The sequence below is a fragment of the Neofelis nebulosa genome, chromosome 3 (assembly GCF_028018385.1).
Source record: "Neofelis nebulosa isolate mNeoNeb1 chromosome 3, mNeoNeb1.pri, whole genome shotgun sequence".
In the NCBI taxonomy this organism is placed as follows: domain Eukaryota; kingdom Metazoa; phylum Chordata; class Mammalia; order Carnivora; family Felidae; genus Neofelis; species Neofelis nebulosa.
This window is the reverse complement of record NC_080784.1, coordinates 45,223,748-45,238,601: the sequence shown is the minus strand read 5'-3', so window position 1 is coordinate 45,238,601 and position 14,854 is coordinate 45,223,748. Positions and strand designations below refer to the sequence as shown.

Below are 14,854 nucleotides of genomic sequence, written 5' to 3'. Positions count from 1 at the left end.
AGCCCATCTTGTCTACCCAGTAGAAAGAAAGCTTTCCCCTCCTTCCCTGCCCCGCCTGTTGCGTTCCCCCCCCCCCCCCATTTTTCCCTTATAATGATCTACTGGGAATAAAGACCTTTCTTACCAGGAGAGGCTGAGTGTTCCTCTGAAAGGGACCACAGCTCTGACAGGGTTATGTGTGTGTTATCAGTGGCACTTCAATCTCAGTGCCAAGGTATTACAGACAGGATGTGTGAAGAATGTGAGCTTTTTTTTTTTTAATCATCTGCCAAAAGTCAACTTTTCTACAGCTATTTGAAATCCTCCTCCCCTCCCCCTGTCTCAATTCCTAGTCTCACTACACTTTTACTAATTAATGTTTATTTTCCCACCCCCAAAGACTCTGTTTGTATATGCCTACAGTGTGGCAGCATCCTGAACTCTAGGAACTCTCCAGCTATAGTAGAGTGTAGATAATGTATAAACAGGAAATAAAAATTAGACATAAAAAGAGAGAGAGAGAGAGATCTATTGTAAATATTAAGTCTCTAGTATGAGTTTTCTAATCCTTTCTGGAAACATTAAAATGTAGGCACATACATCTTCATTGCCTAAAGCTTCGAGTCAAGAATTAAGTTGATATTGAACACCATTCTGTGTGCGTTGCCACTGGCTCGCTCATTCATTCATTCATTCAGCAAATACTTATCGTATATATGCCAGGACAGAGGCACTGTGCCAGGCACTAAGCTTGCATACAGAGATAAGAAAGGGTTCTTGTCATTACAGAACTCATATTCTAGTGGAAAGACAAATAATTATAAAATAAGATTGGTAAGTGCTATGTTAGAGGAATTAACACATGGTGTAGGAACACTGGGGAGGAAAACGATCAAATGTGTAGGATGAATGCATTTATCGACAATTATTAATGTCTACTATGCACCAGGCGGTGCTGGGGCAACAGTGAAAAAACAAATTCTCGGGGCGCCTGGGTGGCGCAGTCGGTTAAGCGTCCGACTTCAGCCAGGTCACGATCTCGCGGTCTGTGAGTTCGAGCCCCGCGTCAGGCTCTGAGCTGATGGCTCGGAGCCTGGAGCCTGTTTCCGATTCTGTGTCTCCCTCTCTCTCTGCCCCTCCCCCGTTCATGCTCTGTCTCTCTCTGTCCCAAAAATAAATAAAAAACGTTGAAAAAAAAAAAAAAACAAATTCTCTGTCTTCGCAGAGTTTACATTCTAGTGAAAGAGACCGGCAATAACAAAAAACAAAAAACAAAACAACAAAAAAAGATGTACTATCAGGATGCAGGATAGAGTTATAGAAGGAAGGTATGAGTTGGTCTGGCAGGATAAATAGGTGTTAGCACAAAAGGGCATTCCAATCTTTGTTTTAAAACGAAACAAAACTCTGGGATGGAGGAGAGATGGCTGGAGAGGAGGGATGTAGGAGGTGGGAATGGATGAGAAAGGGCATGAAATATTATGCAAAGGGAGTTACTAGGTGTGTCATTAGGTGGGTCACAGGCGCAGTGGGAGGGATAGGGTGCATTTTTCCCTAAGCCAGCATTAGGAAGAGAATTCATTCTAAACTGAATGTCAGAACCAGAAGGGTCATTAGAGGTAAAAATGAACATACAACCTCATTTTACAGATGACTCGCATAGGGTGCAGTTATGTGTCCCAGCTAGACGGAGGCACAACCAGGATGAACCCGTTTTTCTGCACAGCTCAGCCCCCGTGTCAGTCTCCGAAGAAGTTGCTGCGGGGGAGCGGTGCCGTGCGGAAAGGCAGCCTCGGTCTCGGGATCCCGACACACACCGCCCCCTATCGGTGCTTCCCCGCAGAGCCTCTTCCCTGTTAGCCTCGAGCAGGGGCTAGCCAGGCGCCGCCGAGCGCCCCGGGCCGGGCAGGCAGAAACAGCGACGTCTCCCCGTCCGTGGGGACCCGGGGGCGCGCCCAGGCCCCCACCCACTCCACCTGTTTTCCTCTGCCGCCAAGCGGCTCCCCGGCTGGGGGTGCGGAGCCCGCGACCCGAGCCCCTCCGGCAGCTCAGCATCTCCCCGCGGCGTCGCGGGGCGTGCGTCCCGAGCCGCGGCGCAGGCCGAGCCCTGCAATTGGCGGCGAAGTTGGCGGCGTCTCGAGCAACGCCCTTTAGCCGGCTTTGCCGGCGGCCGGGACCCTGAGGCAGGGCTCCACACCACCCGCCCGCCCCTCCGCCCCACCCTTCCTCCCCCGCCCCGCCGCCTCCTCCCCGCCCAGGGTCCGGGTCGAGCCGGCGCGCCGCGGAGCTCGGGCCGGCGCAGCCGGGGCGCAGAGCTCCGAGCCATGGGAGCCTCGCACTCTCAGAGCCCGCGGGGCCGGGAGCCGGCCGGGGAGAGGCCCCCGACAGCCCGAGAGAGCGCGTGAGTCCCTGATCCCTCCGCGGGGCCGCCGTTCGGGGGTTTGCGTGCCAGCCCGGGATGCGGGCGCACGGCGCCGGTCCCTCAAAGGCCGGGAAGGTGGGGCTCCCGCCCGCGCCCGGGGGCTCCGGGTTGGGCCTGGTGGGACGTTCCGTCCCGAGCCTCGCCCTGCGGGGCCCGGGGGCGCCCGGCCACGACCCCACCGCGACAGAATCGCGCCCAGGCGGGGCTGCTGCCCGGCGCTTGTTCACGCTGCGCGGGTGGGAGAAAGGGGCCCCGAGTTTTTCCGAACTCGTCCGGGCAGGAAAACACATGTGTCCTAAAGGGCTCTGAAGTATTCGCGAGACAGCTATTTGCAGGGAAGTGTAGATAATAAGCAAGGGGCTCGAGTCTCCGATAATTTGGCTCGTGTTGGCCTTTGGAGTGCAGGAATTTGGATGCAGTGCTTGCTGCTCATGAGAACTCCCTCTCTTGTTTGCTCCGAGGGCTTCATGATGATCTCAGAAAAAGGGCTGTATTGTAGCAGCAGCAATTAGGCTTTTGTTCTGGGACAACAACAATTGGGGACACCAAGTAACTGAAATGCAAGCTGCGAAGAAACACTTTTAGAGAACGTGATTTAGAGCAAATTAGTTGCACGGTTTGCAAGGTGGCCATGCTTCTCGCCAGAGAGGATGCGTTGCTAACTACTTGAGAACCCAAACAATAGTTAACCTTTTCATTTAAAATTAATTTTGGAGCGTGTGTGTAACTTGGAGGTGAGGTAATGTAGAGGAACTCATACTGTATTTTCAGTCAGCCAGTGACAAAGCTATTTCGTTTGAGGATACCCTGGGCCTTGACATACAGCAGTCTGTGCCATGGGAGGGCTTTTGATCATCTTTTTTTTCCTTTCTTTTTAATGTTTATTTATTTTTGAGAGAGAGAGAGAGTGCGAGCAGGGGAGGGGCAGAGAGAGGGAGACAGAATCCAAGTAGGCTCCAGGCTCCGTGCTGTCAGCACAGAGCCTGAAGCCAGGCTCCAGCCCACAAGCAGTGAGATCATGACCTGAGCAAAGTCAGGCTTAACCGACTGAGCCCCCCGGGCGCCCTTGATCATCTTTTTAAGGCAAAGTAGCTTTCTGAATATCTAAATAATAGGCATGTTAGTTGTGCCTCCTGATGTTTATGTATGGACACTAAACTTAGTTCAGGCAGCTTATTAATCGTATGAGGAGCTGAGAATTATCCAGCGTGTAAAATGTGCAAAAACCCTCTAAATACAAGCATGTACAATGCGCAAAAACATTCTTTTAAGTTATTTAACCCCCAAGAACATTGAGTTCATTTCTATTACTGCCCTTGTTTTACTGATGAGAAAATTGAAGGACAGAGAGATTAAGTGACTTGTTCAAGGTCACACAGCTAGAAAGTGGTGGACTCCCATTGTCTGACTCCAGAGCTCTTGCTGCAGCTGCCTCCCACAGGAGAGTTAGGGCTGTCTTAGGAAGCAGACTTTTGTCTCAGCTGGCAGACTGCATCCCACTTTTTTTTCCTTTAATTCTTCCTGCATAAGGCAGAAATCTGAATTAGCAATGCTTAGTACCTACTAAAAGGAAATTGCCAAAGTTGATTTAACCTTTTTCAAAAACAAACATGAGACGCAGTGTAACATTGAGATGAAGTTAAGAGTTTTGGAAGCACATAATCCTGGGTTTAATTCTAGGCTCTGCTCCTTAACAGCTGGAGATCTTTTATCTGTTCCTTAACCTCTCTGTGTTTGTTTCCTTATTTGTAAAATGGGAATGAAAACCATGTCCACTTGATAGGCTGTTCTGAAGGTGCTATAAAATCATGTATGTACAAAAAACAAGTTATAATTTTATCTCTGAACAATATATTGTTTTACCTAAGGATAAAAATTGACTAATCTTTGTGAACGAGTGGCAGGGTTTACTGTGTAATTTGAAAGTAAATATTGGGATCATTCACTGGTAGCATGCCGAACTCAGTACTTTCTGTGTAAGGTTCAGTTGTTAGGGTAAGGAATTTGATTCTCAGTTGTTAGATTATCCAGTGGCTTGGGGATAGAGGATCTTTCTCTTCAATGAAGTTCTTACGTGTACCTTAAATATTTAGCAAAGCTTGCCTAAATATGATCAACATAGAAGCCCATCTTTGATCTTCACCTGGGAATTTAGCCCAATTTAATACATCAAGAAGCACACAGGGACACCTGGGTGGCTCAGTCAGTTAAGCGTCTGACTTTGGCTCAGGTCATGATCTCTTGGTTCATGGTTTGGAGCCCTGCGTTGGGCTCTGTGCTGACAGCTTGGAGCCTAGAGCCTGCTTCGGATTCTGTGTCTCCCTCTCTCTCTGTCCCTTTCCTGCTCCTGGTCTGTCTGTCTGTCTGTCTCTCTCTCTCTCTCAAAAATAAATAAAAACTTTTTAAAAATTAAAAAAAAAGAAGCACAGAAACTCATGTAGCTGGTGATAGGATTATTTGGTCTCATCAGAGTGTGCAGATTCTGTTTAAAAAGTCAGCCCTACAAACGACTTTGCATGCACCAGGTCAAATATTAGAAATATGAGATTCCATGCCTGTAATATGAAAAGCTAAAAGTATGCTTTGTCCAAGCCCTGCCTTATTTAGATGTACAAGCCACAAGTGTCTCCAGGGTCTGAGAAAATGGGGATTCATTGTTAATGTCACTCGGCTGCAGATTTCCTGCCGGACATATGGCTGTCGTGGATAACACTGACCTCAAGGAAGTTCTCCTACTCAAGCCTTTTCAGTTGCATTTTCAAAATCTATTGTTCCTTTTTTAAATAAGTAAATAAAAACTTGAAAATCTCACAAGGAAAGCATTACTGCTGGCATCTGTCTTTTGAGGAAGAAATTATGTTTCAGGATGTTCACAATTTATATTTTGGAATAATTTAACCTAGTGCTAAAATTAGCCAGATAAATCTTTCGTGACAGAGCTGTATTGTGAAATATAAGGAAGTATGGATGTACATGAAAAGAAATGTCTGATTTTAAGATAATAGTCATTATTTTTAATGTTTATTTATTTTGAGAGAGAGAGTGTGTGAGTGGGGGAGGAGCAGAGAGAGAGAGGGAGAGAGAGAATCCCAACCAGGCTCAATCCTCAGTGTGCAGCCCCACTCAGGGCTTGATCCTACAACTGTGAAATCATGATCTGAGCTGAAATTAAGAATCGGACGCTTAACTGACTGAGCCACGCAGGAGCCCCAAGATAATACTCATTATTATTTTTAATGATTAAGAACATTTTGGGGGGGGCAGTTGGGTGGCTCAGTCAGTTGAGTGTCTGACTTTGGCTTGGGTCATGATCTCCTGGTTCGGGAGTTCAAGCCCCACATCAGGCTTGCTGCTATCAACACAGAGCCTGCTTCAGATCCTCTGTCTGTCTCTCTCTCTCTCTGCCCCTCTCCTGCTTGCACTCTCTCAAAAATAAATAAAACATTAAAGAACATTTTGTTTAAAGCTTATTTATTTTGAAAGAGACAGACAGTGTGAGTGGGGGAGAAGCAGACGGGGGGATAGAGAGAATCTCAAGCCTCAACCCACGAAGCCAAGAGATCATGACCTAAGTGGAAACCAAGAGTCAGACGCTAAACTGACTGAGCCACCTAGCCTCCCCAATACTGATTATTATTGAAAATTGTAGCTGTTTCCCTTTCCCAGACCCAAAGAAAGAAAATGCTGCTTTGGTAAATGGTAGGGAAAATGTCACTTCATTTATTCAGGGAGGCTGCCCGTTACGGTGATTAGGAACAGAAGCTGTGGACTGAGGCAGACTCAGGTTAGAATTCCAGCTAGATCGCTTACTTAGTTCAGGAAGCTTTGGAAAACAGTTAAATTTCTTCAGTTGAGTAAAATTTTTACATCTTTAAAATGGCAGTAATCATAACTACCTTTTTTTTTGAGAGAGAGAGTGAGCGCGGGGGAGGGGCAGAGAGAGAGAGAGAGAGAGAGAGAGGTAAAGAGAATATCAAGAAGGCTGGACACCCAGTGTGGAACCCAGTGCCAGGCTTCATCCTGTGACGTTGAGATCATGACCTGACCTGAAATCAAGAGTCGGATGCTTACCTGATGGAGCCACCGAGGCGCCCCTCATAACTACTTTTTGAAGTGGTGTCTGTTATTAGTGCAGGGCCTGGTACTTACTGAAGACTCAATACCTAAGTTATTATGAGTACATTTACATATAGCTATAAACCAGATGCTATGCTAGGTTCTTTGGGATGTATATTTTTGAAAAAAGCAGCATCTTTTCTGAAGGGAAGATTGACTTGTGTCCTAATTCAACAAGGCAATAACTTTTTCAAGTTAATTTTTTCCTCAGTTAATTTCCATTTTCCAGAAAGATGCACTATCAAGAGGATGGATGTGTGTTTGGGAATATGGTACTTTGGAGAAGTATTTGAAATCAGTGATTCCTTAGGTGATTTTTTTTTTTTTTTTTTTTTTTTTTAAATGTGGCTAGGGTGGGTTTTCTAAGAACAAGTAATTTGTGGAGAGATTTGAACAATGACATAAACAAAGCCTCTTATTCATTAGGGAATATGGTGTGTAACTAATTCATTTACTGCTCGTTGAGCTTGTCTGCCTGGAATGCAAGATATGAACCTGCTGTCAATTTTTATTAAATTTCTAGACCAGTCTTTGTTTGCATTTGGAATATATCGTAATGGAATAGGACATTGGCAAAGTCAGGACGAGTTTGAGGTTTTGAGTGTTTTTCCCATGCACCTTTCTGATCATGTGAATCAGATGCGGTTTCTACAAGGTTCTGGTGACCTGCGAAATCAGCAACAATTAAACTGAAGTGCCCCTTGACGGGCAAGTCACTGTGGGACAGATGCCCCTGACATGAAAAGGGAAGCACTGACTTTGAAGTTTTAGACACAGGAAAATATAACTCAAAATAAGTGAACTTTGAGAATTATGTTTCTGAAACCCAGTGCGATTTATATTGTCCTTAAAAACACTTAGGTTCCCGATTGCTATAGAAAATTTTTAAATGCCCATGTTTGAATGGCTCCATCTCCAGTGCAGCCAGCACAAAAGGAAATGGTTTGAATTGCATGACAAGGGGATTATTTGTATGTGTGTGTTGAGCTTAGCTATCACAACTTCTAGACCATGGGGGCAGTTCAAATAGTAAACAGTTAATAAGGGAAGAAAAATCTCTCTCTGAAAGTCATTAAAAGGTAAGATAGTTGGTCTGTTAAGGACTGAAAGTCCGAGGGGGTTCGGGTGTAGTTTTGTTCCGCAGTTTCTTCCCTCTTTTCCATTCAGTGTGGCTTCTCCAAGCTAGTACATGTTTCAGTGTTAAAAATCAAGACGAGGGGCACCTGGGTGGCTCAGTCAGCTGCTCAGCTGACTTGATCAGCTCAGGTCTTGATCTCACCGTCATAAGATTGAGCACTGCGTTGGGCTCACACTGAGCATGGAGACTGCTTGGGATTCTCTCTCTCCCTCTCCCCTGCTTGGTGCATGCTCTCTCTCGCTCTCTAAAAAAATAAAAAATAATAAAAAATAAATTAAAAAAATTAAAAATCAAGAAGAGAAAAGGAAAACAGGGAAGGCTCAGTTGCTGGTGTCCTGAGCTTGCAACAGATTTTCTAAGGTCTGAGTTGGCTCCTAGGCAGAGTGGGCCACAGGGTGCGTGAATTTGTTAACCCAAGGTCAAGGAAATGAACTGGTTGCATCCCATATGGCCATGGAACATGGAGACCCATCTTCTGAGAAAGTTCACTCTGGCTATTGTGGGCTGTGTTTTTTGTTTTTTGGTGGTTTGTTGTTGTTGTTTTGTTTTGTTTGCATTTTTTAAATTGTGGTAAAATACACATAACATAAAATTCGCCATTTGAATCATTTATAAGCATACAACTCAGTGGCATTAAGTACTTTCCCAATGTTGTATAACCACCACAACTATCCAGTTCCAGGACTTTTTCATCATCCCAGACAGAAACTCTGCACCCATTAAACAGTAACTCCTCAACCTCCCCTCCCCTGCCCCTGGTAACCTTTATTCTGTGTTCTGTCTCTGTCTGCCTATTCTAGGTCCCTTCTGTAACTGGCAATGCAATATTTGTCCTTTGTCCTTTGGTGTCTAGCTTACTTAACTTAGCATAATGCCCTCAAGTTTCATCCCTGTTGTATCGCGGGGCAGAATTTCATTCCTTTTTATGGCTGAATAATATTCCATGATATGTATACTCCACATACTATTTATGCACTTGTCTGTTGATGGGCACTTGGGTCACTTCCACCTTTTGACCGTTGTGAATAATTCTGCTCTGCAGGTTAGTGTGCAGGTACCTGTTTGAGTCTCTCCTTTCATTTCTCTTGGGTATATGCCAGGAACAGAATTGATCAGCCCCATGGTACCTCTATGTTTAACTTTTTGAGGAACCATCAAATGGTTTTCCCCAGTATGTCACCATTTACATTCCCACCAGCAATGCATGAGGGTTCCAGTTTCTCCATATCCACCCAACACTTTCTTTTTGCTTCTTTTCTGGCCTAATGAGTGTAAAGTGGCATCTCATTTTGTTTTGCTGTGCATTTCCCTAGTGATTAGTGATATTGATCATCTTTTCATGTGCTTATGGACCACTTGTATCTCTTCTTTGGAGAAATGTCTATTTAAGTCCTTTGTCCAGTTTTGGATTAGGTTTGTTTTCCTTTTTTTTTTTTTTTTTTTTTTTTAATGTTTTATTTTTATTTTTGAGAGACAGAGACAGAGCATGAGCTGGGGAGGGCCAGAGAAAGAGTGAGACACAGAATCTGAAGCTGGGTCCAGGCTCTGAGCTATCAGCACAGAGCCAGATGTGGGGCTCGAACTCGTGAACTGTGAGATCATGACCTGAGCCAAAGTCAGACGCTTAACTGACTGAGCCACCCAACTGCCCCAGTTGTTTGTTTTCTTGTTCTTGAGTTACAGGCGTTCTTTGGATATATGTCATTTCAAACATTTTCTCCTATTATGTGGGTTGCCTTTTTACTGTGTTGATAGTATCCTTCGATGCACAAAAGTTCTTAATTTTAATGAAGTCCAACTTAACTACTCTTTCTTGTATTGCGTGTGCTTTTGGTGTTGCATCCAAGAAATCATTACCAAATCCAGCATCATGAGGATTTTGTTCTATGTCTTATTCTAAGAGTTTTATAGTTTAGCTCTTAAGTTTAGGTCTTGTATCCATTTTGAGAGTAAGTTTTACATCTAGTGTAAGGTAAGGACTCCTTCATTCTTTTGGGTGAATGTGGGTCCAGTTTTTCTGGCACCATTTGTTGAAAAGAGTATCCTTTCCTGGTTGAATGGTTTTGGTACCCTTGTTGAAAATCAGTTGGCCATGTATGTGAGGTTTTATTTCTGGGCTTTCATATGGCTATTCTTACTCTGGTGACACACCGTTTAGATGATTGTAACTTTGTAGTAAGTTTGAAACAGGAAGTATGGTCCTTCAACTTTTTTTCCTTTTCAAGATGGTCTTAGCTGCTTGGGGTTTCTTGAGGTAGTGTGCGTGTGTGTACATGTGTGTGTGTACATGTGTGTACATGTGTGTATGTTTTAATATCTCTCTCTTTCTCTGTGGCTTTTTCTTCTTGGCTTGTGGCAGCCAGCCTTGCCTGAGAGAATGCTAGACTGCCTTCCAGTGGCAGTATGCTGTCCCAGAAATTCTCCTTACCTGCCTTCCCCATCTCCAGCCAGACTTTTCACCCCATGATGTCTGCTGAGAACCTGCTCCGAGCCAGACGCTCAGGCACTGTGTAGCCAAAGAGGACCTAGATGTGGACAGGAGCCCCTGAGAGGCAGGCAGGAAAGTGGAATCACTGTGAGGGTCAGATGTCCTGAGAGATGAGCATCAGGGAACCCACCTGTTTGCAGAGAAGAAACTGACCCTGGAAGGAGTCTTGAAGGATGAATGAGTTGCTAGGTGAGGGGGTCAGGGAAGGGCAGTCCAGGTGCAAGGAAAGCCTGTGTGCAGCATGGCCTGGTGGTGTGGGGAGCCTGCCGTGTCTGGGGAGTGGTGAGGATTTGGGGGTAAGGTGTATGTGGAATGGACTGGTGGCGTCGGGAAATGGTGAATCTGGAGAAGTGGATAAAGTCTGGGTGTGGGGTCTTTGTGGCTTATGTGGGAGTTTGGACTTAATTTCAGGAGCCATAGATGGAAGTTTTCAGCTGAGGGGTTGGCCAAACCACCATGGCAGCCCTGGATGAGACTGGGGAGAAGGATTCTTGCAGAGGGGCTCAACCAAATGGTGGGGGGTTCCAGGAAACCACAACTTCCTATGATCCTCCCCAGCACCTCACCGCCCACCCCATCAGCACATCCAGGGGACTAGAGTTTCCTTTTTCAACCCCTTACCCTGTTTTCATTTTTGTTTATTAGCTATTCAGTAGCATATATAAATGTTTCCTTTTTCCTGATTTTCTATTAGAAGCATATATTCTTTTATAATCATAAAGTATATTTTTAAAAATCTGAAAATTTGTAAAACACAGAAAACTATAAAGAAAATAAATCACTCATAATCTCATTACCCAGAGATGACTGTTAATATCTTGGTATATTTTATTACTGTCTCTTTTTCTCCAGTAAATATATTTTTCAAAAGTGGGGTTATACTGTGTTTTACATTCTGATTTTTTTGACTTAATGTTATTAACATTTCTCTGTCATTATACTGACATGGTATAGTATCTACATGTATCATAGTTTATTCAATTCTTTCCTAAATGGTTAACATTTAGGTTGGTAACTGTTCTTGCTCATGTAAATAACATAGTTAATAAATGTCCTTATAATTCTTTGTACATCTCTGGTTAATAACTTAGGATACATTCCTAGAAGTTTAATCACAGGATCAAAGAATGTGAACATTCTAAATGTTTTGTTATATATTACCACATATTGTCAAATTATTCCCCCAAAAGTAGTACCAATTAGGGGCACCTGGGTGGCTCAGTTGGTTAAGCGTCAGACTATTGATTTCAGCTCAAGTCATGATTTCACAGTTTGTGGGATCAAGCCTTGTGCCAGGTTCTGTGCTGACAGCACAGTGCCTGCTTGGGATTCTGTCTGTCTGTCTCTCTCCATCCCTCCCCTGTTCGTGCCCTCCTCCCTCAAAAATAAAGAAATAAACAAACAAACAAAAAAACTAGTACTGACTGCACTCCCCCCAGCAGTGTAGTGTCCTTTCTAGATGCTTATAGCATCCTTTCCAGTTCTGGGCACTGTCAGTTTGAATCTTTGCCAGTTTGGTAAGAAAAAATATATAATTTTGATTTATTTATTTCTTTTGTCCTTATCAATGAGAGTGAACTTTTCCCTTATATGTTACTAACCAGCTGTAATTTTTAAAATTTATTTCTATTTGTCAATTTTGTAATGAGATATTAATTTTTCATATTTATTTGTGAGGATTCTTTATATGATGAGGCCAGCTAACATCTATTGAGTGCTTGCTATGTGCTAGGAAAATGTTAATGTCTTACATGTGTTTATTTAAATGATTCTCAAAATAACCCTATTAGGCAGGTATAATTTTCAATTCCTATTTTATACATGAGGAAATGGGTACAGAGAGATTAAACAACATGCCCAAGGTCTCACAGCTAATGAGTGACAAAATTGTGTCACACAAATCTAGCAACCCTTTTCCACCATTTTTGTTTTGTTTTGTTTTGTTTTGTTGGAGAGGTATTTTTTTTTAATTTTTTTAACGTTTTATTTATTTTTGAGACAGAGAGAGACAGAACATGAATGGGGGAGGGGCAGAGAGAGAGGGAGACACAGAATCGGAAGCAGGCTCCAGACTCTGAGCCATCAGCCCAGAGCCTGATGCGGGGCTCAAACTCACGGACCATGAGATCGTGACCTGAGCTGAAGTCGGCCGCTTAACCGACTGAGCCACCCAGGCGCCCCTGGAGAGGTATTTTTTAAATTAACTTTTTATTTTAGAACAGTTTTAGGCTTACAGAAAAATTCAGCTGACTTACTGGGAATTCCTGTAGATGCCACACACAGTCTCCTCTATCACCATCTCATATTTGTATGGTACATTTGTTATAGTTAATAAAACTGTTGCTGATATATTAACTAAAGTCCATACTTTATTCAGATTTCCTTAGCTTTTATCTGCTATCCTTTTTCTGTTACAGAATTCCATCCAGAATACCACATTACATTTAGTAATCTTTCTTCTTTCCTTCCTTCCTTCCTTCCTTCCTTCCTTCCTTCCTTCCTTCCTTCCTTCTTTAAGTAGCTCCATAGTGCAGAGCCCAGTGTGGGGCTTGAACTCATGACCCTGAGATCAAGACCTGAGCTGAGATCAAGAGTTGGACACTTAACCAGCTGAGCCATTTGAGACATTCAATGCTTTATTATAAAAATGGGCTTTGTGTTAGAGGATTTTGCCCAACTGTAGGCTAGTGTAAGTGTTCTTTGCACGTTTGAGGTGGACTAGGTTAAGCTATGGTGTTTGGTATGTTAGACATATAAAATGAATTTTCTTCATTTTTTTAATGTTTATTTTCAGAGAGAGAGAGAGAGCAGGAGGGGCAGAGATAGAGGGATAGAGAGAATCCCAAGCAGGCTCTGCGCTTGACTTGGGCTGGATCCTACGAACTGTGAGACCATGACTTAAGCTGAAATCAGGAGTCAGATACTTAACCAACTGAGCCACCCAGGTGCCCCTAAATGCATTTTCAACTTATGATATTTTCAATTTATAATGGCTTTATCAAGATATAACTGCATTGTAAATTGAGGAAGACCTGCATTAATCCTTTCTTTTCCTGCAGATTGTAATAGCATTTTAAAAATTGAGTATTAGGGGTGTCTGGGTGGCTGAGGCAGTTAGGTATCTGACTCTTGACTTCAGCTCATGTGTTGATCTCAGGGTTGTGAGTTCAAGCCCCGCACTGGGCTCCACACTAGCCAAATAAATAAATAAAATATTGAGCATTAGAGTATAACCTCTCTTTCCTTCTATTTAACACTTGATGCTTTTTCTCTTTTCATTTTTTTAATAGATGTTTATTTAAAAATCTGATCTGCCAACTTTGCGTTTTCCACCAACTAAAGGTGCAGAAAGCTTCATGGGTTTCACAGTCTTTTTTACTGAGGTGCTGCCTTCGTGGGAGGCTTAGCAGCAGCCATTGCTGCCTTTTTATGTGCTTGATTAGCCTTTTTTGCTTCCTTGGCAGCTCCTATTAGGCCTTTTGATTAGCCTTTTGCTTCCTTGGCAGCCCCTATTAGGCCTTTTGATTAGCCTTTTGCTTCCTTGGCAGCCCCTATTAGGCCTTCCTAATTACAGGTTTCTGATCCTCCTGACCATTATATCAGCAAGAGATGCACCAGTGATGGCCTTCTGAAATTTGACTGAGCTGTGAGTTCTTTTCTTTTGAGTGTCTTCCAGGTGTTCCTTTTTGTGCTTGTAGAGGAGAGTCCAGTTTATCTGCTGTGGAAAGGAGTGCCGACTCACATTTTGCATGAACAAATTGGAAAACCTTCCCCTCAGTCTTGCCGTGGTGCCTCCCGTGTCTGGGGTACATCTTGCTCCCACTGAAACCCCACAGCTTGATGTTCATGGCTGCAGCAGCTGGGAAGAAGGAAAGATGGTGAAAAGGTCTTTCCATTCTTATTTTAAATGTTTAAAATCTGAGTATTCGAGGGCAGGACATTTGCTGAAGAGTCAAACAGGTGGAGATGATTTCGGGAATGGAGGGGAATGTGTGGAGCTTGGGGAAAAAAAGAACATCCAGGGGCGCCTGGGTGGCTCAGTCGGTTGGGTGTCCGACTTCGGCTCAGGGCATGATCTCGTGGTCCGTGAGTTCGAGCCCCGCGTCGGGCTCTGTGATGACAGCTCAGAGCCTGGAGCCTGTTTCAGATTCTGTGTCTCCCTGTCTCTCTGACCCTCTCCCGTTCATGCTCTGTCTCTCTCTGTCTCAAAAATAAATAAATGTTAAAAGAAAAAGAACATCCATACCAGAGCTTTTCTCACAGATTTTACACTGACTTAGGTCAATCTAGGGTCCACTTGAAGGTTTCATTTTAAACAGTTTAGCTTCCTGTATGGAAACAGTGGTGCCTTCAAATACTCTCAGGTCATCTGCATGTTTTGTAACACATACACTTTCTGTGGACCATCTAGACTTTCCTTTTCATGGTGATATGATATAAAGCCCTTGTAGATTTCTATAAGGAATTGCAAATGATTAACCACTATTCTCTACTTGTCCTTTATCTGCTTGCTCTTCTACCTGTAGAGACTTGGTAACTTTGGAAAGTAAGAGAATTCCTCATGTCGACACTTCTTCATTTTCATGTTATCACTGTTAAGGATACTGTGGATATAAATTTTTTTTTTGCCTGTACATAGTACAGTTTTGGCTTGACCAATCTTATGGTATGTCTCCTACAAATGCTATTAATAACAGTTGTAGGCAAAAGA

At 43.6% G+C, this 14,854-nt stretch overlaps 1 protein-coding gene across 17 annotated transcripts in view; it reads left to right on the top strand.

Annotated features, from left to right (window-relative positions):
- The window catches only part of TACC1 (transforming acidic coiled-coil containing protein 1), a 122,434-nt gene that overhangs the window by 28,908 nt on the left and 78,672 nt on the right, over positions 1–14,854 (top strand). For 2 of the 17 annotated variants that reach the window (XM_058720636.1, XM_058720634.1), the window contains exon 1: positions 2,214–2,380. The exons of 9 other annotated variants lie outside the window; for them this stretch is intronic. In XM_058720636.1, coding sequence (XP_058576619.1) covers positions 2,304–2,380 — 77 coding nt within the window. In that variant the 5' untranslated portion in view covers positions 2,214–2,303. Of the gene's footprint in view, positions 1–2,212; positions 2,381–14,854 lie in introns of those variants that run through there. 6 more of the 17 variants (XM_058720639.1, XM_058720638.1, XM_058720632.1 and 3 more) reach the window with 5 other exon arrangements.